Genomic DNA, 22,596 nt, shown 5'->3' on the forward strand with positions numbered 1-22,596 from the left:
TAAGGATCTTCTGATCACACAGCATGGCAATAATGATTAAGATGTCCTTGAGCTCAATAATGAAAACAAATATTGTATATGAATAGATTTACTCAACTGGAGCTTCAGATGTCAAAGTAAACTGCATTACCCAGAAGCCCTTGGTACAATAACACAACCACGGGGCGTTTTTATCCAACCAGAGCGCGGCCGCGGTGTTCTCCTATAGACGTGTCGTATTCTGTTATTGAGGAAAAACCATAGGGAAAAACACAGCGCTGTTTTTTCTGCTACTTCTCTATCCAACCGACACATATTAATAGAGACAGACAGAACAATGGCAGAGCCCAGCAGGCAGGATATCGCAGCTATTTTCAAGCGACTTCGCTCCATTCCTACCAACAAGGTGAGAGTTTTAAACAGCGGACAGTTTCCTCTCTTTAACAAGGAAGTTGAACTGACACGTCGCACTTTGATAAACGCCAACGCTAGCTTTAATGGCACATCTTAATTTACCAACAAGCTGATACTTATCGTGTTGGAAATTGTCGTTTCTTGTTGAATTGTGTCCTGGTGGGAGAACAACCTGTCAGACAACGTGTTAGCAGACGTAGCATTAGCTAAGTGGTTGACAGCTAAGCTAGGCTACATTTTGACAGTTGACATGTAGCTAGCTGTGTTTGTTCTGGCTTCACTTTTTAAAGCTCCCTTAAGGCCACTTGGGAAATATGGGACATGTGTGCATACATCCTGAATCATACCCAAATGGAAGTGTGTTTATTTTTCCAGTGGAAGTTAATTACATAGCCTATGCCAACAGCTGTTTGATTCGGCAGCACCATGCACTTTAGACCTTGTCCTTACCAACACCCTTCACTTTGTTTGCTTCCACCTTTTCTCGTATTGACTTTGATTGAATATGGTGGGGGTTGAAACATGACCTTTAAATCGAAATCTGTTTAATGAGATACATTTTTCTCCTGTGCTCTCCTAGGTTTGCTTTGACTGCTCAGCTAAAAACCCCAGTTGGGCCAGCATCACCTACGGTGTGTTCCTGTGTATAGACTGCTCTGGGACGCACAGGTCTCTGGGGGTTCACCTGAGCTTCATCAGGTATGTCGGGACTCACTCATGATGTAGTTTCAAAACAAAATACTAAAACATGAATTTAACTTTTTTACTCATCACAATACAAAACAAGACAAGGGATTCATTTCTCTTTTAGCATCTCTTTATGAACACAGTTATATTCACATGTTTTTAGTTTTGTATATTTACATGTTATTGTCTATAAATATGTACATTGACATTTGAGTAATTTTTGCAGTGCATTGTCATTGCTTCTGCCTCTGCTTTTATCACTGCTTTTATTTATTTGTGTCTATTCTTATTACTGCAGTAAGAGATGCCAACGAAATCAATATATGACAAGGATATTCAGATTTGTATTCAGATTTACAAAGATGAACAATGGAATTCAATCAGCAATGGGGAAAATCATGCTGTACTACAAACAAATGCATACAATAAACAATAATGGTATTCTACATACAGCATTAGCTGTAAACGCAAAAGTAACAAAAGTCAAATTACAGACAAATCAATTTTTTGCATAAGTAAATACTTTAACCACATTCAAAGTTTTTCTTATTTTCTGCCTAACTATTCGTTGCACAGTTTGTTCAAATCCTGTCATTGCTGTGTTTCACAGGTCCACTGAGCTAGATTTCAATTGGTCGTGGTTTCAGCTAAGATGTATGCAAGTGGGAGGCAATGCCGCTGCGGTCAGTACCTGAACGCAGCATATCAACACATTTTAATCGCAGTATTGCATAAGCCACATGTAAGTAAGCATAATTCTTCCTGTCGTGTTTCCTGTATCGGTTCAAGATTTCCTTTTTCAGTCAACATGGTTGCACAACCAGCGCCGCCAACACCAAGTACAACAGCCGAGCCGCTCTGCAGTACAGGGAGAAGATGAAGACTTTAGCCACACAAGCCACCAGAAGACACGGCACAGAGGTAATGCAGAACTGGTTTAAAACATCCAACACATGCAGGTTGTTCCACAGAGTCAAAGGAAGCCAGAATTGGTGGTTGATAAAACACACCTTTGCTAGTAGTTACTCTTTGCATATACAGTGTATCTCTAAATGGCTGTATCAGATTAACCGCTCTCCTTCTTTTACAGTTGTGGCTGGACAGTCAGGCTCCTCTCTCCCCAACAGCACCAGAAGACCAGCAGGTGGATTTCTTCAGTCTGCACTCACAGGTAGGGGAGTTGACTCTTAATATATCCAAACGTACCTGCTTGATGTCAACCTACGCAGACAGAGGTCATTTAACCGCGTGCGTCTGTTTATTGCCCAGGGTCCTGCTGATATTATGAACACGCCCAAAATGAATCTCAGCCTCTCCACACCACCAGAGAAGCCTTTAAGCCGGGAAAAGGAGAAAGATGATGATGGTATAAAAAAAAAACCACATACTCATTGTATTAATATCAATCCCATTCATGTGGCTTATTACACTTTCATTCATTCAGGTCATCTAGATGAAGGTCCTAGTGTTGATATGCTGAGTGTTTCTCCAAAACAAAATCAAGGTTGGTTTGTATTCTTCAGGTCTATTCAACTTCAACACCTAGTTTTTGCATGAGATGTAACTTTACTCTGCTTTGATCTCCCCAGAGCCTTCCTCTCTTCTCAAGAAGAAGCCAACTGCTGCCAAGAAATCAGTAAGTACTCAGATAAAGCTCTGGTTAGACACTACACATTATCCTAAGTGTGTGTCATAGTGTGGTTTCTAATGTGTCTACTCCTAGCTGGCCTCTAAGAAGGGCGGTCTGGGCGCTCAGAAGGTGAGCAGTAAGAGTTTCTCAGACCTGGAGAAGAAAGCTCAAGCTGCAGACAAACTGAGGGAGAAAGACGAGGGCACCGGTGCTGCCAAGAAGAACTATCAACCCGAGGAATCCATGTGCGTCTCTTTACTTATTTTTCTCCCCTTCCGTGGTCATACATGTATATTTTGTGTAATTATTTTTTTGCTGCTGTACTCATTTTCTTTAACTTGCCTTCTTCCTTCTCAGCGTTCCATCCCTGCGACTGGCCTGTAAAGATCTGGAGCAGCAGAGGAAAATGGAGGAGAAGATGTTTAAGGGATTGGAGGGGAATAAGAAAGAGCAAGCAGAGAGGCTGGGCATGGGGATGGGCATGAGGAGGTATGATGATGATGATGATGATGATGATGATGATGATGATGATGATGATGATGATGATGATGATGATGATGATGATGATGATGAAGACATAACTTCTAGTGTGAGCTGATTTAATAATAATAATAATTCCTTACATTTATTATAGCGCTTTTTCAATGACTCAAAGCGCTTTACATATACACACATTACACATATATCATACATGCAATGGTCAGATACTGTGGACAATACCCACAGGAGCAAGTTCAGGTGAAGTGTCTTGCCCAAGGACACAACGGCCTGACGCAGTGGCGGCAGGAGCGGGTTTCGAACTGGAGTTCCCCAGCACTCCCCCTTGATCTGATGATCGGATGCACAGACCACTGCGCCACCCGCAGATTAGAAACATATCTTTACTTGTTTCTTGCCCTCATTGTGTCTCAGCAGTGCAGTGTCTCACTCTGTGACCTCGGACATGCACATCATCCAGCAGGAGAGTCCCCAGGGGGCCAAGACCTCCAAAGGACGGCGCTTCACTGAGGAAGAGGAGGACGGAGGGTCCTTCAGCTCTAGGTCAGCCTTATAGTCTTCATTTCTAACTGTTACATGCATGTATTAATTTGTTGCTTGTTAATATATTGTAAGTTAATGCGAGTTCCCATACACTACTTGATCTTAACTCCATCTAAATATATTCCTGGTAGCAAAGATTTTGAATGTGAACTTTAAATCTGCCTTTACTGCAGCTGTTCATCAATTACATTACACATCCTCCACAGTATTTTCTCACCTGACATCCTTCTCTTCATTCTTTAGGGTTATGTCTCGGTTTGAGGAGACGGAGACCTCAGATAATTACTCCTCGGGTTGGAATGATAAAGGTGACGGAGGAGGCTGGATGAAGGAGAGCAAGAAACCAGAGCCGGACTTCTTATTGACCTCCGCCATTACATCGCTGAACGACAGGTAGATTAGTGTTGTTGTTGCTTTACATAGTACGGATCTAACCTTTATGCTTCCAGAATGTAGAGCTGGTGGTTATTTTATTGTATCACGATTGTTTTCAATTGTAATCATTGCTTGTTATCAGGCCAACGTCCAGAAGAAAACCAGAAGCAATGCCGGTGTCAGACTCCGGAGAAGCTCAGAAAAAGTTTGGTGTTGAGGTGAAAGCCATCTCCTCCGACATGTACTTTGGAAAACAAGATAACAACGAGGTACAAACTGGAAAATGTGGAACTTGTGAATTCATTATGAATGATTAGACTTGTCTTGCATGCTTTTTTAAATATCTATCGCAGACTGACATATCTAATCATGAATTAGACCCGTGCTGAAAGCGATCGCACATTCAACTTTACTATAAACTGTTTGAATTTTCTTTCTGTTCTTTAGTACGAGGCCAAAACTCGACTGGAGAGATATGCTGGCAGTGCCTCTATAAGCTCAGCAGACCTTTTTGATGATCCAAAGAAACAAGCTGGTAAGAGACGACAGCTCCATCACTGCCCTTGCAAAAACTATTCAATATCTAATTATTATTTACACTTGGACACATGTAGCCTCATGCAAGAGCATTTTTGAACTATCTTCCTAATTCTTTGTAGTGTTATATGTCAGACTTGTATACGTTTTAACTGCTCAAATGTCGTAAATTGCAACCTTTAACTTGATGAATGCCACTTCTGAAACATGATCATTCATTTAATAAGGCTGCCTTTTTATTTGGTTGGTGTGTTTTATTCATCAAAACTGTATCACAGTAGTAAATTGAAGACAATAATAATGTGTCATTAGAGCTGTGCTGTGTGTACTAAGGCAGAAATAATGAGAGAATGATGTGATGTGACACTGAAGACACAATTGGTGAATTTCACAAATTCTCTTACTGTACATCACTTGGTGTTCCAATTTAAAACAAATATGAGTTGGTCTCTCTGCTTCCCTCACCGTTTGTTTTGTGCTTGCAGCGAGTTCCTACCGCCTGACCAACGTTCTGCCCAACACTCCCGACATGTCGCAGCTCAAACTGGGAGTGCGCACAGTCGCAGGGAAACTCTCCGTCATGGCCAGCGGCGTCGTTAGCTCCATTCAGGTCGGCCATTGGATCAAGTCTATATAACCTTCTCTTATGACGAACGTGAATTCAAGTTCTAATCATTGATGTTATTTGTTTTCCAGGATCACTACAGTTCTTGAGCCACGGCGCATCTCCTTGGAGTTGTTGATGAGATACGTTTCCTGTGGTCACTCATCCTGGGAAAACATGTGCCCCCTTGATGGTATCGAAATCACCCCCCCGAAAAAACCCTCTATACATCGATATCTAGTTTTTTACAAGATAATGTATATACAATTATGAGGATCGAGGGGATCAAGCACAATCTTTTTTGAGTGGAATTGTGTTCCCTTGAAGGAAGATCTCTGTGTAATGTTGAGTTCTGAAGAATATTTAGTTTGGCGTTAATGCACCGTTTGAGGTATTGGGTTTAAATATTTAGAAGTATTATATGTAGCAGAGGGTTTATGGTGTTTTGAAGTATGGATTTTTGATTCCTTTATTTGACTGGGTGACAAAAAAAGAAAGCAGTGAGGATAATTCAGTTTTCTTTTGTTTTTTTAATTGGTTAACCTCAACACATGTATTGTGCATTTTTGCACTTTCCCACCATTTTGAAAGTGTCCTTTTCCGTCCTCAAAGTGCTCTTATGTGTGCTCCTCCACAGACGGGCCCTTTGGTTTTAATTTGTTGCTGCTTTTTCTTGGTATTGTGTTTACAGCGCTGCTATGACTGTCTATGCTGCCCCCTTTTGGTTTCAATAAACATTTAATGGCACACATCTAAGAAGACACTGTTGAAGGCTGTATTTCCCCTTATGCTTTTTTGTAGCTCCAATGTACAGCAACGTTAGGCATCCCTTTTAAATCCTTCATCTTTTTGTTGCTGTAACATACTGCCAGGGTCGTTACCAAGTTGGTAATTTGGCAAACATAGCACTACATGTACGCTGTAGTCTGATTTTGAATTTTGAGGCACTAGAGAAGCATTTATTCATGGCTCTGATATGAAATACTACGGCTCTTGCTTTTATGATTTAGGGATAAGTGCTTTATCTGGAACTGGATGATCATATGATCTCTGTACTGTTAATGCTTCTCAGGAGTTTGAATTGAGTTAAGTATGAAACACTAAGAGAAAGTCGTAGATCCTTCAGTGACCAAATATGTGTTTACTCCATCACTGTAAGCCTTAGTCCAAAGATCTCTGATCAACACACGCTAATACTCCAATATTTTGGAGTCATCTGGTTACCTTGTTTGCACCTTGTTTGTTAGAAACTGTATGTGGCAGCTTGTGCTTGAATGTACTGTTCTACAATTGAATCCTTGCTTATAAGTTGAAATTGCATCCATGTGAGACTTTAGTTTGGTTGATCTTTGTAATATTCCTTTCTGTCTTCTGCTGTTGAATATTGTTAAATGTCAGGAATAGTAAAATTGCATGACTGTTAAGGACCCGCTGACACATCCTGATTACAAAACAACATACTGGTGTTGAGACCCACTTATTAATAATGAAAAAACATTGTTCTATAAAACTGTATAGTAGTGCTACAAACCACGCTGTATAGGGCTTTGACTTTCCATTTATAGGACGCTACAGATAATCATGTTTTGACATATTTTGACACTCAAAAGTAGGATTTATTGAAACATGCCAAATAAATGGCTTGTGCCGAAGCCTTAAAACCTGTTTCTCTGTGTTTGATTGATTAATCTTTGTTTGGTAGAAATTAGAATAAAAAAGTGTCCATCACAATGTCAGTCCACTTTGAGACTTAAATGTATTTTCTTGTCTCACAGTGTAAAAACTGATACATTTACAATCATACCATACAAAATACCATTTTGAAAAGCAGCAAATCCTGATTAAAATAGTTTGAATCAGGACATGTCTGATATTTGTTTTTGCTTGATCAATTTTCTGTCTGCAGACTTTAATTAATCGATTAGTAGTTAATTGTAGAGTTTCCAGTTTAAATACATCATTAATACAGCAGGCCACATCAGGACAAATGCTGGCAGTCGCTTACGTGGCTGGCTGAGGCGTTCACTGTGCTTCCTACACGGTCGGAACTATGAACGTTAAGATTGGCACTCAGTTTAATGATTAAACAAATTGGCAAAAGCAAATTGTAATTTGATTTCTATTTAAAATCATTGTGCTAAATATAAATGTTAAAGATAAATTAACAATACAATAACTAAGTCTTACATTTCACCTGGTTTTAGGCTAGCTGTTCTGATAATTTGGATAAATACGATCGTAATAGGAGAACCTGAAGGCATCTTTTTTTATCAAGGAGCAGGGTAAAGCAAAAGGATTGTTAGCGGTGACGTTTTTAATTTACCACCGTTAATTATACATGTAACAAACCTGTAGTATCCTACATTATGTTCCTACCTGTGAAAGAAGTGTTTTATTTTAGTTTGCAACTCAACGAATAGCTGGTAAGACTTTTATTTTGACTGTTGAATTCCTTCACTGTGAAAGTTACTCACTGAGTGCCAGTGTGCTAAGATGCCTGCGGAGTTAAAACAGAGGAAGAAGTCTCAGAAACAAAGCGACCCAGTTCCAGAGACTTCGGCTACTAATGGGAAAGATGAAACGCAGAAAGTGAAGACTGAAGCTGGAAACAACGCAGGAGCGAACAAAACCTCCTCCAGTTTGGATGTTAGGAGTTTAATGTGCTTGTTGTCGCTGGCAGCGTGCGGGGCTCTCAGCTGGTGAGTATACATACATTAGTAAAGTAACTAAGTACATTTACTCAAGTAATGTGTAGTACAATCTTTAGGTTTTTGTACTTTTCTTCAGTATATCCATTTCTTGCCACACTGTACTTCTACCCCACTACAATTCAGAAAGTAAAATAAATATTGTACTTTTACTCCACTACATTTATTTAATAGCTTTAGCTACTTTGCAAATGTTGTCTAGTTACACCTGGAGTTATATTCACAATATACCCTGCAGCAAATGAACCTTTACCAGCTTTGATAACACTGTAATACATCAATAATTACAATAAAAAAACATGTCATATACATTATACTGAAATCTGCATAATGGCTACTTTTCCTTTTGGTACTTAAAGTATATTGTTATGCTATTAACTTTGTACTTTTACTTAAGTAACATTTGGATTGCAGGAATTGTACTTGTAACAGAGTATTCTTACACTATGATACTCCTACTTTTACTAAAGTACAAGATCCGAGTACTTCTCCCACCTCTGTTTGTAAGGAGTGTATTTCTTTACTAATGTGTGTTTCTCTGTTATAGGATGGTACTGCAACAGAATGACAGGTTTTCTGCTATTGAAGAAAAGTACAAATCTTTGCAAGGAAAGACTTCGAGTCTGTTCGACATGGAGGAGGAAGTCCTAAAGGTTTCTGAAAAGGTACGTTTGATTTATAGTGGAACATTATGAGAGCTGCCTTGAGGGATGGAACTTTTAAAGGGTTACAAAAAAGAATTCCCATACACACAATTTTCATGTTACATGGCCAGGTTTTGAGATATTTGTGTCGGAGATTTTTACCTCCAGTCCTATAATAAGAGAATATAATTACATGTGTGGTGTTTAAAGCATTACATGTACATAATTGCATTAATTTCTTCTGTTGCAAGTGAGGAATTCGATTTTTTGGGATTTTGTGTATTTGGGATAGGAAATATGTTGCTTTTCAAGAAAAATAAATCCCACTAGTTTTGAGTCGGAGACATGCATATTCGTATCTGTATTTCAAAACCTGGATAAGTAATACAAAATAAAACTACGTGCATAGATAAATAAATGATAAAAACATATATTACTCGTGAAAGCAATATATTCATGCAAATAAAAAAGTTTTCTGTTCAGCCTCTCAAATGTGAAGATTCTCTGCTTTTCTCCGTATTAACATATTAAACAAAATATCTTTGAGTTTTTGATTGACAAAACAAGACATTAGCTTGTGAGAAACTGGGATGGATATTTTCTGACATTTTATATGATTAGCAAATGATGAATTCATAATAAAATTGCCAATTAGCCCGAGTACTCTTTCACCACTTTCTCTTTTACAGTCCACCTACACAGTGCCTTTGAGTATGCATGCGTTTTGTTTCCTGCTGTATCTGTCATGTATGAATACTGAGGTCCATAGAGCTCCCACAGAAACAGCCCTCCTGTTTTGTGTTGCGGCTGCAGCTTGCCGCCTCTGAGGACGACCTGCAGGAGGCGCTCTCCACCGTCTCCTTGGCAACACGTCTCCAGCAGGACATCTCCACCCTCCATGCTGCTGTCACGGTGATGCAGAACGACGAGAACTCTGCCTCCCGCGACCTGCAGACGGTCAGCGGCCACTTCCTGAACGTGACGGAGACGTGGCAGGTGCGTCTGGCCGCCATCGCCTCCGACCTGACCGCCCTCAAGTCCGAGTCCCGGGAAGCTCATGTCGGAGCCACGGAGCGGGTCAACGAGGCCGAGCGGCAGGCCCGGTCACTGGCGGAGAAACTGGAGGAGCTCGAGGACAGCACCAAGAGGAACGCCCGAGCTATGGAGCGCACAGAGGGGGACGACACCAAGCGATCGCAGGAACATCTGGACTGGAACACCAAGCAGATCCACCACCTGGAGGAGAAAATCAGCAGCCTGACCAAGAGGGAGGCCGAGCTCGACACCCAGCTGCAGGAGCACATCCCCCGGGCCAAGGAGTGTGAGCAGCACCTGCCCCAGGTGGAGGAGGCGGTGCGCTCCATCCTGAGGCTGGCGGGGGACCTGAGCGGGGCGGAGAAGCGCCTGGAGGAGGTGACGCTACAGGTGTTTGGGACTGAGGACAGCATGCTGAAAGCACTCGGCGAAATCTTGGAGATCAGACAGGAGCTGGACACCCTGCAGGCTCAAAACAGCATCCTGAAGATGAAGAACGAGTTGTCCGTGGTTAAAGAGGCAGTCCATGAACTCACCATGGTGCTGAGGGGAACTACAGTCGACAGCCTGCAGGAGGAAGACACTCTGGAGGAAGAAGGATGGAGAGAGGAGGAGGAGGAAGAGTGGGAAACATACGATGATGAGGAAACTCCACTTCTTCCTGATGAGCTCACTGAATGATGTCATTGTTTTGAACCAACTCGAAAAAGACAGACCCACCTACCATGTGTTACTATTTGCTGTAAAACTGCTCAGTATTAGTTCAGTATTATTGTTTTTCAAATGTACACCTCAGTTTCATGTTACAAAAATGCTTTTGCATAAAAGTTCCCTGATTTGAACATGAACCCTGGTATACATGCACTGTATTAAACAATAGCACAATCAATAATATTTATTTTAATATTTGTTCAATGTGGACTTCCACATTTTGGTTTCTATGGCATTCGTATACAACATGACCCATTACTATGCCAAGTTGTATGACAATATCTGCTCCAGTGTTTCTAGATAAAACAACATTATAGTTGAAATTATGTAGTTGATTGTTTTGTACTTCTAGCTTTTAAAAATGCAGGATTGCTCTTCTTTCCATCTTTAGTTTTCACATTTGAATGTATGACAATGATTTCCTTATAGAACATATTTAATAAAATCACCTTTTATATTGAAATTGTCTTATTTGTACAAATGTGTTTTTTCCCTCCTTTTTAATCTTGTTTACTGAGGCACTACTTTCTTAACTGTGTTTTTCATAAATCTGAAACGATGCACTTTTGCATTAGTGTTTTAAATAACTAACACACACACATCCAGCTGTCGTGTCCTTGAATCTATGTGCTGTCTGTCCTGTTTCAGTGTGAGAGCGTCCAGCTGATGCTGCAGGGTCTTGAGGGTCAGAGGGGGGCTCTGGGGCCCCAGCTGGAGGGTCTGCAGCAGGACGTGAGCCGGCTGCAGGAGTGGTCCTCGGGGCTGAACGAGAAACGGGCTCAGCTCCAGGGCAGCCTGTCGTCGCTGAAAGACGCTGTGGGACAGATCGAGGAGCGCACCTCCGCCATCGCCAAGGACTTTGTCAACAAGGTAAGTCAGCTCCTGTTGAAGGCAAACACATGTTACTGTTCCTTGTATATTCTGTCTGCCAGGTCTTAGGGTCATATTGTGAACCCAGAAGTGTTGAGCACCCGGAAATGTTATGATAGAAATGTGTAGGGTCTCCAGCACAGAGAAACTGCCCGATGCGTATGTTGGGCAATTTGCACAATTAGCACAAGTTGCATTAATTAGCATTTGCAGACAATAGTTAAAAAATGGCTTTGCCGATTTGGACACTTTTTGAATGGTTTTCGAGGTAATTGAGGATGTTGAATTGATTTCTTACATTTTTAAGATCAAAAATGTCAGTTTTAACCAGAAAGTGGCCTTATTTGTACTGCCGGTTAACTGATTTTGATGAATTTTGCAAATTGCCCAACATATGCAAGTTAGCATGCGGCACTTTCTATGTGCTGGGGACCCTTACTATACATTTCTAACATAAAACTTGGTGGTACTCAACCATTCCGGGTTCACATGGCAAGTAAACTCGTAAGAAAAGGTTGGAATACGTTTTAAGATGTATCTTTCTTTTATTGCTATGCTATTTATGTGTCTCTACTTTTGACTGTTTTTGTTGTTAATGTTAATTAATTTAAGCAGTCACTGGCACAGCAATCTCCTTAAGGTTGCTCTTCAGTGGTAGAAAGTAACTAAGTACAATTTTTTGATATGTTTACTTTACTTGAGTATTACATTTTTTTGCTACTTTCTACTACCCCACTATCTTTAGTTACTTAGCAGATTTGGATTAATGATGAGAAATATATATAATTAACTCTTAAATCAGACTTTAGTTCCACCTGGAGTAAATCCACAAGCTACCCTGCAGTATACAAAGTCATTCAAACTAGCTGCACCTTCACCAGCTTTGAGAACACTTTAATGATCAATCATTATAAAACATATCATATATTATTCTGAAATGGTCCAATCTGCACAATGACTACTTTTGATACTTTAAGTATATTTTGATGATAATACTTTTGTACGTTTACAGAGTATTCCTACACTCTGGTACTTTTACCTAGGTGCAAGATCTGAGTTCTTCTCCCACCTCTTTTGATCTTATCTTCGACCACCACTTTAAAATGTTCCTGTTGCTGTGTGAAAAAGATTTCTCCTCTGTTCTGTGTTTGGCCTGTAGGTGGCGTCGGTGAGGACGGACGTGCGCAGGATGGAGGGCCTGCGCTCGGAGCTGGAGTCTCTGCTGACTCAGGTGACGAAGCTGGAAGACAAAACCTCTCAGGTGGAGCACAGCATGGTCATACGCATCGGGGAGGTGCTGGCCAACAGCATCGACCGGGTCCAAAATCTCCGTGACGCGTCCGAACGCAACACTAAGGCCATCGAGCAGCTCCGCAAGCAAGTCCCTGAACTCACCGCAGCTGATACACGGATCTCTGAGCGCCTCAGGGAGCTGGAGAGCGGCAGAGCTCGGCTGATAAGAACAGTGACCTTTGCCAGTGACCTCAAACCAAAAGTAGCTTCTATCAAGAGAGACTTGGGGGCGTTTGAGCCTCAGATGTCAGACCTGACTCTGCGGATAGGAAGGCTGGCGGAGGATCTGATGAAGAGAGAGCAGGAGGTCGCTGAGCTGAGACAGACTCTGGCTAACCTCACTGCTGTAGAGGGAGATTTAAGTGTTACTGCTAAACAGGTCAGTGAAATAGCTGATATCTCTGATATAGGAGCGATGCACCGGCCAACATGAGCCATACTTCAACATCATCAAGATCAAAGATTTCTCCTTTTGGTTTGTCTTCTGCAATTACATCTGGTCAACTGTAGGCCTACTACTGTTTGAGCATTTACTCAAATTCACATTTTTATTCTAACTTAAATAAAAAGGAAACCTTGTCTACGAAATTGTGATCTAATTTAAAAAAGATGAGATTGTTGTATGTGCAGCACATTTCTAAAAAGTGCTTACATGAAATAAGCCCAAACCAGCAATAATATTCAAAACTATTTAAATAAAAGGTATTATAGGAAATGAATGCCTGAAAACATTAACAAATAAAGATACAATTGAGAGGATGAGAAAAAAGTGTCAAGCATGTGTCGGTAAATCATTTAAAATATAGCAGTAAAGGTTAACATAGGTCACTCAATAAAACAAAGACCATCAAAACAAACATTAACATTTAAAAGATGATACTGATTTACATAATTTACTCAGGAAGATTGTTTCAAAGTATTCTTTCCCTAATAGATAAAGTGCAGCCATGTTTTTTGTTTAGCCTGACCCAAAGAACAGAGCTAACAATAACCCATTAGACATTGAATGACAACAGCAGCATTGTGTCTCTCAGTATTTCTTGAGTTGTATAATGTGTTTGTTTTCTTTGTTGGTTCCCTCCAGCCATATGTGGTTTAACGGTTGAGGTTAACTGGTTTGTTTTGTTTTCTCACATTTTACACTGATTACATTTGATTTTCTTTGGTTCAATGGGTGTTCCTCTAGCGGTGTGTTTTTAGGAGACAAATGTTTTGTTGAAAATGTAAGTATTTTGCCATACAGTAAATAAGGTAATTTCTGTGTCTTGCAGGAATATTTTGGTAAATACACTACACTCCAATCTCATGTTTTACAGTAAATATGAAGCTACAGCTGGCAGAGTACGAAATCAACAGGAAAACGGCTCCTGCTAATACTGGGTTATAGGCAGGGGAGCACATAACTTTTTTGCCCTGGTTCTCAAAGGAGCACCTGGAGATGTTGCTTGGTGCTCATCCTTAAAATGAAATAAACCGTAACTTTTGAGGGGGTCTTGACTTTATTTGCCAGACACACGGCACTGAACACACATGCAGAGGTGAACACAGAACACACATGCAGAGGTGAACACAAGACAACATTAGCACGACCAGTAATCCTACAAGCTGTCATCACTCCCTCCTGACTGTTCTCCTCACGGTCTTCCTCTCTGTCAGACATGGTAGCTGATGATGTAGGCCTACTACTTTCTCTCTGGTTGAGTCTGCGATTAGCTGCTTGCATCCACAAGTCAACAGCTGGGTTTGGGTCGAAAGTCTCTGTTGTCATCTTAGACAAGTGGATGTAATCAAATAAGTATGTGAACATAACCAATAACCTACCATAGCCAATAACAAATGAATGTAACTTATTTTATTTGTGTTGTTCATTCATATCTTATTTTACCTTAACATTTATTTATTTATGCATTTTTTTTTATCTCTCCAGTTTTAAAGGATATTTTTGGTTACTGTCCTATAGTATACATTGGAATGATTTCAAACCTGTTTATCCCAATAATTATAAAGGAGTGCCTTGGAAATATGTGTTTACATAAATTGTGACCAACCCGTTTGACTAAATCTAAATGTAGTCAATCTAAATCTAAACACTCAGAGTCCTTTACCTCGCTGAGCTGTAGTCATCAGCCTCTCAGTCTGACTGAAGAGTACGGAGCCCCTAAAGGGACATGTAAAAAAAAACAAAAAACAGAGAGAGAAAAAAAAAAGTCAGGATAACGAGTTAGTATCTCGTGCGCACGAGATACTAACTCGTTATCCTGACTTTTTTTTTTACTAACTCGTGCACAGTTTTTTTTGTTGAGAAAGTTACCGGTGCGCCAAGGAGGAAGTGAAGCGCACAGGAGACTGTTATGTTTACGTGGGGAAATGACAGTGCATACATTATTTGAGATATATATCGTACTTAGACGGCTAGTGACGGGCGGCCCACTTTGGTACCGGCCCAATGGGATTCGTCCCGAACGTCCCGATGGCCAGTCCGCCACTGGCTGTGTGTGTGTGTGTGTGTGTGTGTGTGTGTGTGTGTGTGTGTGTGTGTGTGTGTGTGTGTGTGTGTGTGTGTGTGTGTGTGTGTGTGTGTGTGTGTGTGTGTGTGTTTGTTTGTTTCCCTATAAAACAGTACTCTGAGAGTCACGGACATTAATTCATAGATCAAAGCAGACTGGTTTACAGACTCGCCAGTGTTTTGCTAATCCGGTGCTTAAACCAATAGCTCTACAACCCTGGCCGAAATGTCCATAAAATTAAGTCTGACTTCAAAATATATCTCAAATAATGTATGCACTGTCATTTCCCCACGTAAACATAACAGTCTGCAATGAAATGGGTTGTCTCGTGTTCCACTTCCTCCTTGGTGCATCGGTAACTTTCTAAAAAAAAAAAAAAGTCAGGAAAACGGATTTGTTTCTCGTGCGCACGAGAAACAAATCCGTTTTCCTGACTTTATTTTTTTTTTTTCTCTCTTTTTTTTTTTTTTTTCCATGTCCCTTTAGGGGCTCCGTAGAAGAGGACTCTCCCTCCACATCATTGTAGAAACATCTTCTTCTTACATCCGTTAGAGCAGCTAGCACCAGATTCTAATAACAACAGCGCCGGTACCGCGGTGCGCCCTTCTCTCTCTCTCTCTCCCTCGCTCACTCGCACTTTGGCTGTGAGCTGCGGGCGCCAGATAAGCCAACATCCCCCATTTTCATCACTTACAGCGCCCATCGTACAGGGCAAATGAAACGTGTAACCGGGGTGAAAAAGGTGTTACATTTACTTAATTATGAATGTTGTTACATCAAGGCCGAAAATTAGGATGAGCGCCAACGGTTTAAAATCTTTTGTTCCCCTCCCAGAGCTGTCAGCGCAGCGCCTCCACAGATCTGGCGCCCTAGGCGAACATCTATAATGCCAGGGCTACGGGCCGACCCTGAGTTAATATGCAACTCGCAAATATCTTTCTCTCCTCTCTTCTCCCTTCTCTCTCTTCTCTCTCTCTCTCCCTCTCTCAATTTTGGTACGCAAATGCACCTTTTTTCAAATGACCCGGTGCTCTTTTTTTTAGCGGAGGTGCACATGCGCACCTGCGCACCGGTTATGTGCAGCCCTGGTGATAGGTATAGTTAATAGACCCATCTAAGAAGCAGTCAGACACATAAAAAGCCCATTTTCTTAAAATGTTAGAGTTCGGGTACATTTAAAGCAGCTTTCTATGGATCATTCCAATGAGGTTTTCCAAGGCATGAGATTTTTTTTTTTACAAAACGATGTGGTAGGAGTAGTTCCTTGAATCCGGTGGGCGCTCCACGTTAAAGGATTCATTAGGGGGCCAAACGCCTTCCAGCAAAACACAACTGCTGCCTCAGGTGAAGCAGCTCTCTGCAGAGCACCTGGAAGAGAGGCAGAGCGAAACATCAAAAAGAAAAATGGCTTGTCAGCTCTTCCTGCTGCCTACAGATGAAAGAGCTGAACGTGTGGTATTCAGTCTACACTTATCAAAGATTGTAGATAAGGTGGTAACGCTTAACAAATTGAGCTTCATGTGAGAGGTTCACTCAGAATTATTTGTCATATTTGAATATTGCTATCATGATAGGATTCATATTTAGATTTGAGCAGCCCTTTGGTACTTCACGCATATCATTCAACTTTATTTTCAGTCCCCACGCATACAATTAATCATGATGATACAGTTGAGGCAGCTTATGAAAAACAAAAAATCATATTTTATAAGGTCACACCAAGAAAAGTCAAGAGTTTTTATTCTTGTAAAAAAAATATGTAGTGAGTAAACAAAGGAGTGCTCAAAAAGAGCATATTATTGCATTTTGGTTGGTTTAAAAAACAAAAAAAACCAGCCTTGGCACAGAAAAACAACAAAATAAAACATTAGAAAAATGAACTACAGTGCAGAATGGGTGTGGATTTGAATTCACAAATCAGCAGTACAGCTTCCTCCTGACCGAACTCCTCACATTGGCTTCTTTTCTACTAAAATGTGCAACATCGTGACCTATTTTCAGAAACAATTCTTCACAAATACAGGAAAAAGGAGTCATTGTCCACTTTTTTTGGTGTGGTGATATCAGACTGCCTACTCCCTACTTTCCCTTCTTGCCTTTGGATAAGCCCGCCAGTGTCATTGTGGTCTCCTTCAGAGCCTTCTGAAGGGCTTGGATAGCCTGATCGTGGCCTTCTAGCTTGGCCGCTCTGCTCTCCATATCCTCCACCATGCTGGAGAGGCCCTGCAGCTGCTCCGGCTTCACGCTGCTGCTGCTGCTGTCCTCCAGAGCAGCCAGCCTGCTCATCATCTCCTCCACCTGCTGACCCAGGCTGGAGTCCTTCGAAGACAGCTTGGTCTGGGCACTGCCAACAGCAGCCATGTTGGACTGCAGCTCCCCCAGACTGATTTTCAGTGCCTCCATCTCCTGCTCGATGCCACTCTTGACCTTCTCCACAGCCTGGCCCTGTGCAGCTAGCACGCTGTCTTGAGTGTCACATTTGGCGAGCAGCGATTCCACTCTGGAGGCGATGTCTGACACCGATGCCGACAGGGAGTCTCCGCTCTCCTCTGATGTTTTGACTCTGGCTTCCAGGTCTTCTGATCTTCTCAGGATCTGGTCCGCCGCTGCGTTCACTTGCTTCTCCACGTGACTGGCGGCGGCGACGGCCTGCTCCACGCCACTCTCCAGCGCCGAGCTTTTGTCCTTCAGAGCCTGAACGTCGGACTCTGCAGCAGACAGCGAATTCCTCAGATTCCCCACCGCCTCTTGCACCACTGACCTCACAGTTTCCACTTCCTGAGAGAGTGAAGCCACTTCCTGGTTACGAGTCTGGAGCTCTGACCTCACGGCGCCCACCTGCTCCCTGAAGGAGTCTGCCGATATGCCTCCTGCCTCATTGGCTGCTTTGATTTCAGCCACAGCTTCCACGATGGCGGAGAGCTCCTGTTTGACCAGCGCGGGGTCCTCCATGTCCCCCAGGCGGGCCTTGAGGTCGGACAGCTGGCCCTGCGTCTCGTCCTGAGCTTCGGTGAACTCCGACACGCTGGCCTTGATGGACTGGCTCACCTCCGCCAGGCGCTCCTCCACCGTCTTCTCCAGGGAAGAGAAGTCAATCTCTCGGGCCTCCTTCACCTCCTTGATGCCCTCTGAAAGGTCCCTGAGCAAGTCGTTCTGGAGCCTCTGAAGGGCATCCTCCACCTTCCTGGTCTCCACCTCGCCCCTCTTCATCCGGGCGATTGACCCCTCTAGCTCCACCCGTGTGATGCCCAGTGATGACTCCAGCCCGTCCACAATACTGCTCAAAGACTCCACCTGTAGACAATAGGAAAAAATGCATCAGTGTGTGTTTTCAACTGACATACACTATCATCAAAACACTTGTGCATTATTAGCTAAGACACACTCATTCGATATCAATATCATTCTACAGAAAAGGTGGAAGTGCTGTCACTTACTTTTGCAGACACCAAAATACATGACGTTGACCTAATACTCACATTCATTATATATGTTGAATAAATAGAGATTGCCTTTGCAATGGTTCTAAATAAAAAATGGTTTTATACGTAAATTGCAATTTATTTAAAATGCCAAGTTCAAGGAACTGCCTTGTCACTTTGATCATACATGGAAGTGGAGCCTATAGTTTTAATTTAAAAGATTTGTTTTTCAATAAATAAATCTAATTTATATTTACATAACATTACAAGCATTAAATATAACACTGAAATGGTAAAAAAAAAACGCTAATTATTATTAATAATATCAAATAAATGTCAGTCACCCAAAATTACGTCATTGGTGTTACTGCTACACAAAACGCTTTTATTTTTGAAATAATGTACTGTCTCTGAAGTGCCTCCTGTAACAAGAGATGATTTGAGGCAGTGGACAAAGACATAAGGGAAGTCAGATACTTCTTACTTTGTTTGTTAAAGGTGTCATTTTATCTTCAAATGTTACGTGCGTCTTTCAAGTCTGTCATTAGTGTTACTCATTGCATAGCCCTAGGGGTGAACATTTGAATGGGAAAATGTATTGTATTGAAGAGTTAAACGATTTTGATATTGACTGAAGCCACATTTGGTCTGACACTGCAGCCATTTTGTTAAAATGGTAGTGTTTTCTCCAAATTGTCACTGGTGTTACTCTTCTTCCTGGTAACACGTAACAGTGACATTCCTATACAAATAAGCTTTGTATAAAGTATAAAAAAAATAAAAAAACTTTAAGCTCTACTTGTTGTGGATTCATCAGGTTAAGAGTTAGTTATAACAGGTTTTAGATGTTTTTAGAAGGAATATATTTCAGCAGATTTGAATCACCCAGATTCCACCTTTTCTGTAGAATGACCACATCAAGAAATATTTATTTTGAATTTCAATATATATGATGTGTAGGCCTATTAGTCTTCACTGAAAAACTCAACTTTTGATTGACTTTAATGAAATGTTTTATCTCAACACATTTCACATAAATGTATTAGGTTAGTTGAAAGCAATAATATTAAGTAATACTTTTAAATGTAACTTAATATTATTTTCGACTAACCTAATACAGCTATGTGAAATCTGTTGACTTAATACATTTAATTAAAGTCAACGATTCAGTGTATGTGCAAATTAAATGTAGATGAGCGCAGAAGTACATTTTGTACCTGAATGTGTGGTTAAAAACGTACAGTTTTAAGAAAAGATGCTACAAGATTTTTCTTTTCTTATGGCTGTGTATTTGAACACAATGTATATATTCACTATGCAAACATTGCTCCAATTACCATTGTGCTTTTGTGAAATGAGCTCTGTCCCAAAGGAAACACAACAAACATGTTAAACCTGTAAATGGGCATGCGGAGTTAAGTCATCAGTCACCACTGAAGTGGGTGGCACATGTGTGAGTAAAGGAAAAGCTGACTGAACATAGTTTACACTGGCTACAGATACACGGTGTACTTTTACATTCAGGAAGTGAGGAGAGAATGAATGAACGGCAAGAGTGGGCTTCAATTATATAGGTTCTGTTTTTTATTAAGTACATGGGGACCTTTTATGATCTTTGTCTTTAACAAAGTCTTTATTAATATTATATATATGTATAAGATATATATGTTTTCTATTACCTGAAGACATTGAACACATTTGTTTTACAAGTCTTTATGCATTTTTTATTCCATTAAAAGTGTATTGATGATCAGAGATGACTTGTTCTGCACATTAAGAAAGGAGGTTGTCCCTTTCCCTGCTAGACACAACTCATCCTTATCTTCCCTGCATCTTAAGAATCAGCAAAGGCATATTTTTCTAAAAGAACATCCTAAAATATATACAAACATTTCGAAATGATTTATTAATATCAGGTCTGTTTACTTATTGGTCGTGTGTTGAATAAAAAGTGAGTTCCCTAAACCCATCACTGGTCACCAAACCTACCCAACCCCCAACAGTGAGTACATCCAGTACAACAACTGTGTATCTTATGTAATGTCTAACAACAACAATGCATTGCCCATATAGTGTACACTTTGTACTTTACTGAGAATACTGTGAACATTGTGTGTAAAAGTATTCAGACACATTTCATTCTGCTTTTTATTGATTCACTTCATTTTCTTCCTACCTGTTGAACGACACTGTCCATTTTTACGCTCAGCTCTCCGTCGTGCCGTGCGCTCTGCTCATGTCTGACGCTGATCTGCCGCACTTCTTCCACAACTTGTTGTAAATAAACAGCAGCAAACCCTACAGCGCATATTAACCCGATATAAAACGCTATTGTTGCAAAAAGGCCGAGGCAGCTCCCTGACGGTGGCCCCTGAGGTGCGGGGCCACTCACCCCGTTGCTGCTGCTGCTCTTTGGGCTTTTCTTGGGCACATCCTCCGGGCTGGATGCGGCGCTCTTCTCGCTGTTCTTGTTTCGGTTTTTCGCCGTCATGTTGGATGGGAGCTGGCTCAGGAGAGTGTGAGTGTGATGTGAGTGCTGCTGCTAGTTTTTGCAGTCGTGGATGGAGAATGTTTCCAGTCCAGGCCCACTAACAGGACCGGCAGCGTATCAGGGAGCGCGTCGTGTCTTTCCACGGGGCTTTTAGTGTTGAGGTATGCGGATGGGGGCTGTCCCATGTAAAACTCAGGCTCTGTATGGGTCTACTTAAATGACATAATAAAACACAAGAGCACAATGAATGACTTCTACTGCTTGTTGTTGTTGCACTATGTTTACATCAGATCAGCCATAGTATATCTTTTATCACACACCCAAAACAAGAATGAAAGTTTTGCAGAAGCATCTCTCACTGGAACAACATTTCCTTAAAGAGGTTTTTTTTAGCAACTTTAAAGTTTTCAAAGTGTTCCGCAGGATCTTAATAAGCAAAAGCACTGGTAAGAGAAGTGAGAAAATGTCACTCGATTTAGTAAAAGACAAAAGATGCACCCCCAAAGCCAAAGAGTTGCACCAACAGTGCATCATTCTCCCAAGTGCATCAATATACTGAATCTGAAAGTGTCATAAACCGTGTTTATATGTTTCTTTTACTATGACACTTTTCCACGAATGCTGTAACACTTCTAAAACACTGAAGACTGATGCAAACTTCCTGCAAGCGGTGCAGGGAGGGGCAGCTCCCCTCGCTCCTCCTTGCATACGTGGCATCTGCAGGCTGCTGTGAACTCCCATGGTAACATCTCTGCACACAGAGATTATCACACACACACAGCCTTTATTTACACTGACAAATAAGTGAAAAGACCAGGGAGTTTCAATTACATTTTCTTCATTATAAATGTGGCTGTTGCATGTTGGAGGTCATAGATGGTGGAGGCAATTTAATGAACACAATGTTCTTTTCATAGGAATCTTTTTTTTTAGTATGATAAAAAGAACACCAATATTAGTTTTGTGCATGTCATTTAGTTGTTCATTTAAAATTGCTTTATTATAAATGTACCAATGGTATTGCTATACTGTGCCAAATTGTTTGGTATTAGTTTTATAAAATTGCATCATGTGCAAATTCCTCTAAGGTTTATTAGAAAAATCTAGTTATTTGTTTCCAGTCATTATAGTTGCAGTCAAAAAATAGTATTTACATCCTCTGTTTAAACACTAGGTGTCACTAAAAGAGCGTTTTATGGCGAAAGCAAACAGCACAGACAACCGTCTGCAGTCATATCCCCAAAGTGATTTAGGCAATGTAACAATGTCCAACTGTTGAAACAATAACACCGTAAAAAATACATTATGATATACTTTTATGGATTAAGAACATTACACATTACGATTAGCTCCAGCTTTACCAGCTGCAGAATTAAAAGTATGTACCCACTAATGCATCACTGTTTATAACCAAGATAAATAACATCAAGTGTTCCTTCTGCATAATGATTACTTTTGCTTTAGGCACTTTAAGTTTATATGGACGCTTATTTGCGTACTTTTTCTTTAGTGTAATTTGTAATGCAGGCCTGTGTTTCAAACTATTTCTATGCTGTGGTCTTATTCTTAAGTATAGGTTGTAAATACTTCCTCCACGACAATGTCAACAAATAGTTTTCAAATGATTCGAGTGTGTATATAATGAACT

The 22,596-nt window shown here is 40.9% G+C and overlaps 3 protein-coding genes across 5 annotated transcripts; 2 read left to right on the top strand and 1 right to left on the bottom strand.

Moving 5' to 3' along the window:
- Nucleotides 1-149: 149 nt before the first annotated feature.
- Nucleotides 150-6,932, top strand: arfgap3 (ADP-ribosylation factor GTPase activating protein 3). Of its 2 annotated transcripts, none has more exons than XM_034235802.1 (16): nt 150-385; nt 974-1,092; nt 1,691-1,763; nt 1,870-2,001; nt 2,171-2,251; nt 2,350-2,446; nt 2,525-2,584; nt 2,670-2,716; nt 2,804-2,955; nt 3,068-3,199; nt 3,623-3,751; nt 3,995-4,144; nt 4,269-4,395; nt 4,574-4,661; nt 5,149-5,273; nt 5,360-6,932. In XM_034235802.1, the coding sequence occupies exons 1-16, from the start codon at nt 317-319 to the stop codon at nt 5,375-5,377; spliced, it is 1,599 nt and encodes a 532-aa protein (XP_034091693.1). In that variant the 5' UTR covers nt 150-316; the 3' UTR covers nt 5,378-6,932. The 2 variants fall into 2 exon arrangements, with proteins under 2 accessions (XP_034091693.1, XP_034091694.1); XM_034235803.1 differs by having other exon boundaries at nt 317-385; nt 3,626-3,751.
- A 596-nt stretch (nt 6,933-7,528) lies between these two features.
- ikbip (IKBKB interacting protein) lies at nt 7,529-14,014 on the top strand. 2 transcript variants are annotated; one of them, XM_034235894.1, is made up of 4 exons: nt 7,529-7,966; nt 8,523-8,640; nt 11,014-11,235; nt 12,395-14,014. In XM_034235894.1, exons 1-4 carry the CDS (start codon nt 7,761-7,763, stop codon nt 12,959-12,961), a joined length of 1,113 nt encoding a protein of 370 aa, XP_034091785.1. In that variant the 5' UTR covers nt 7,529-7,760; the 3' UTR covers nt 12,962-14,014. The 2 variants fall into 2 exon arrangements, with proteins under 2 accessions (XP_034091785.1, XP_034091784.1); XM_034235893.1 differs by lacking the exons at nt 11,014-11,235; nt 12,395-14,014 and adding an exon at nt 9,433-10,828.
- Nucleotides 14,015-16,639: 2,625 nt separating this feature from the next.
- ckap4 (cytoskeleton associated protein 4) lies at nt 16,640-21,075 on the bottom strand. Its single transcript, XM_034235783.1, has 2 exons — nt 20,634-21,075; nt 16,640-18,329 (listed from the first exon to the last, which is right to left on the bottom strand). The coding sequence occupies exons 1-2, from the start codon at nt 20,946-20,948 to the stop codon at nt 17,115-17,117; spliced, it is 1,530 nt and encodes a 509-aa protein (XP_034091674.1). The 5' UTR covers nt 20,949-21,075; the 3' UTR covers nt 16,640-17,114.
- Between the last annotated feature and the right edge of the window lie 1,521 nt (nt 21,076-22,596).

This window comes from Gymnodraco acuticeps, unplaced genomic scaffold (genome assembly GCF_902827175.1).
Source record: "Gymnodraco acuticeps unplaced genomic scaffold, fGymAcu1.1, whole genome shotgun sequence".
In the NCBI taxonomy this organism is placed as follows: domain Eukaryota; kingdom Metazoa; phylum Chordata; class Actinopteri; order Perciformes; family Bathydraconidae; genus Gymnodraco; species Gymnodraco acuticeps.

Bases quoted from the DNA above. Each gene is read 5' to 3' on its own strand.
- arfgap3 (XM_034235802.1), top strand. From the start codon at position 317: ATGGCAGAGCCCAGCAGGCAGGATATCGCAGCTATTTTCAAGCGACTT. The intron at 1,093-1,690 runs GTATGTCGGGAC...TGTGTTTCACAG, and splicing joins GTTCACCTGAGCTTCATCAG to GTCCACTGAGCTAGATTTCA. The intron at 1,764-1,869 runs GTCAGTACCTGA...TATCGGTTCAAG, and splicing joins TGGGAGGCAATGCCGCTGCG to ATTTCCTTTTTCAGTCAACA.
- ikbip (XM_034235893.1), top strand. From the start codon at position 7,761: ATGCCTGCGGAGTTAAAACAGAGGAAGAAGTCTCAGAAACAAAGCGAC. The intron at 7,967-8,522 runs GTGAGTATACAT...TCTCTGTTATAG, and splicing joins GCGTGCGGGGCTCTCAGCTG to GATGGTACTGCAACAGAATG. The intron at 8,641-9,432 runs GTACGTTTGATT...TTGCGGCTGCAG, and splicing joins TCCTAAAGGTTTCTGAAAAG to CTTGCCGCCTCTGAGGACGA.
- ckap4 (XM_034235783.1), bottom strand. From the start codon at position 20,948: ATGACGGCGAAAAACCGAAACAAGAACAGCGAGAAGAGCGCCGCATCC. The intron at 18,330-20,633 runs GTAGGAAGAAAA...TATTGTCTACAG, and splicing joins TGGACAGTGTCGTTCAACAG to GTGGAGTCTTTGAGCAGTAT.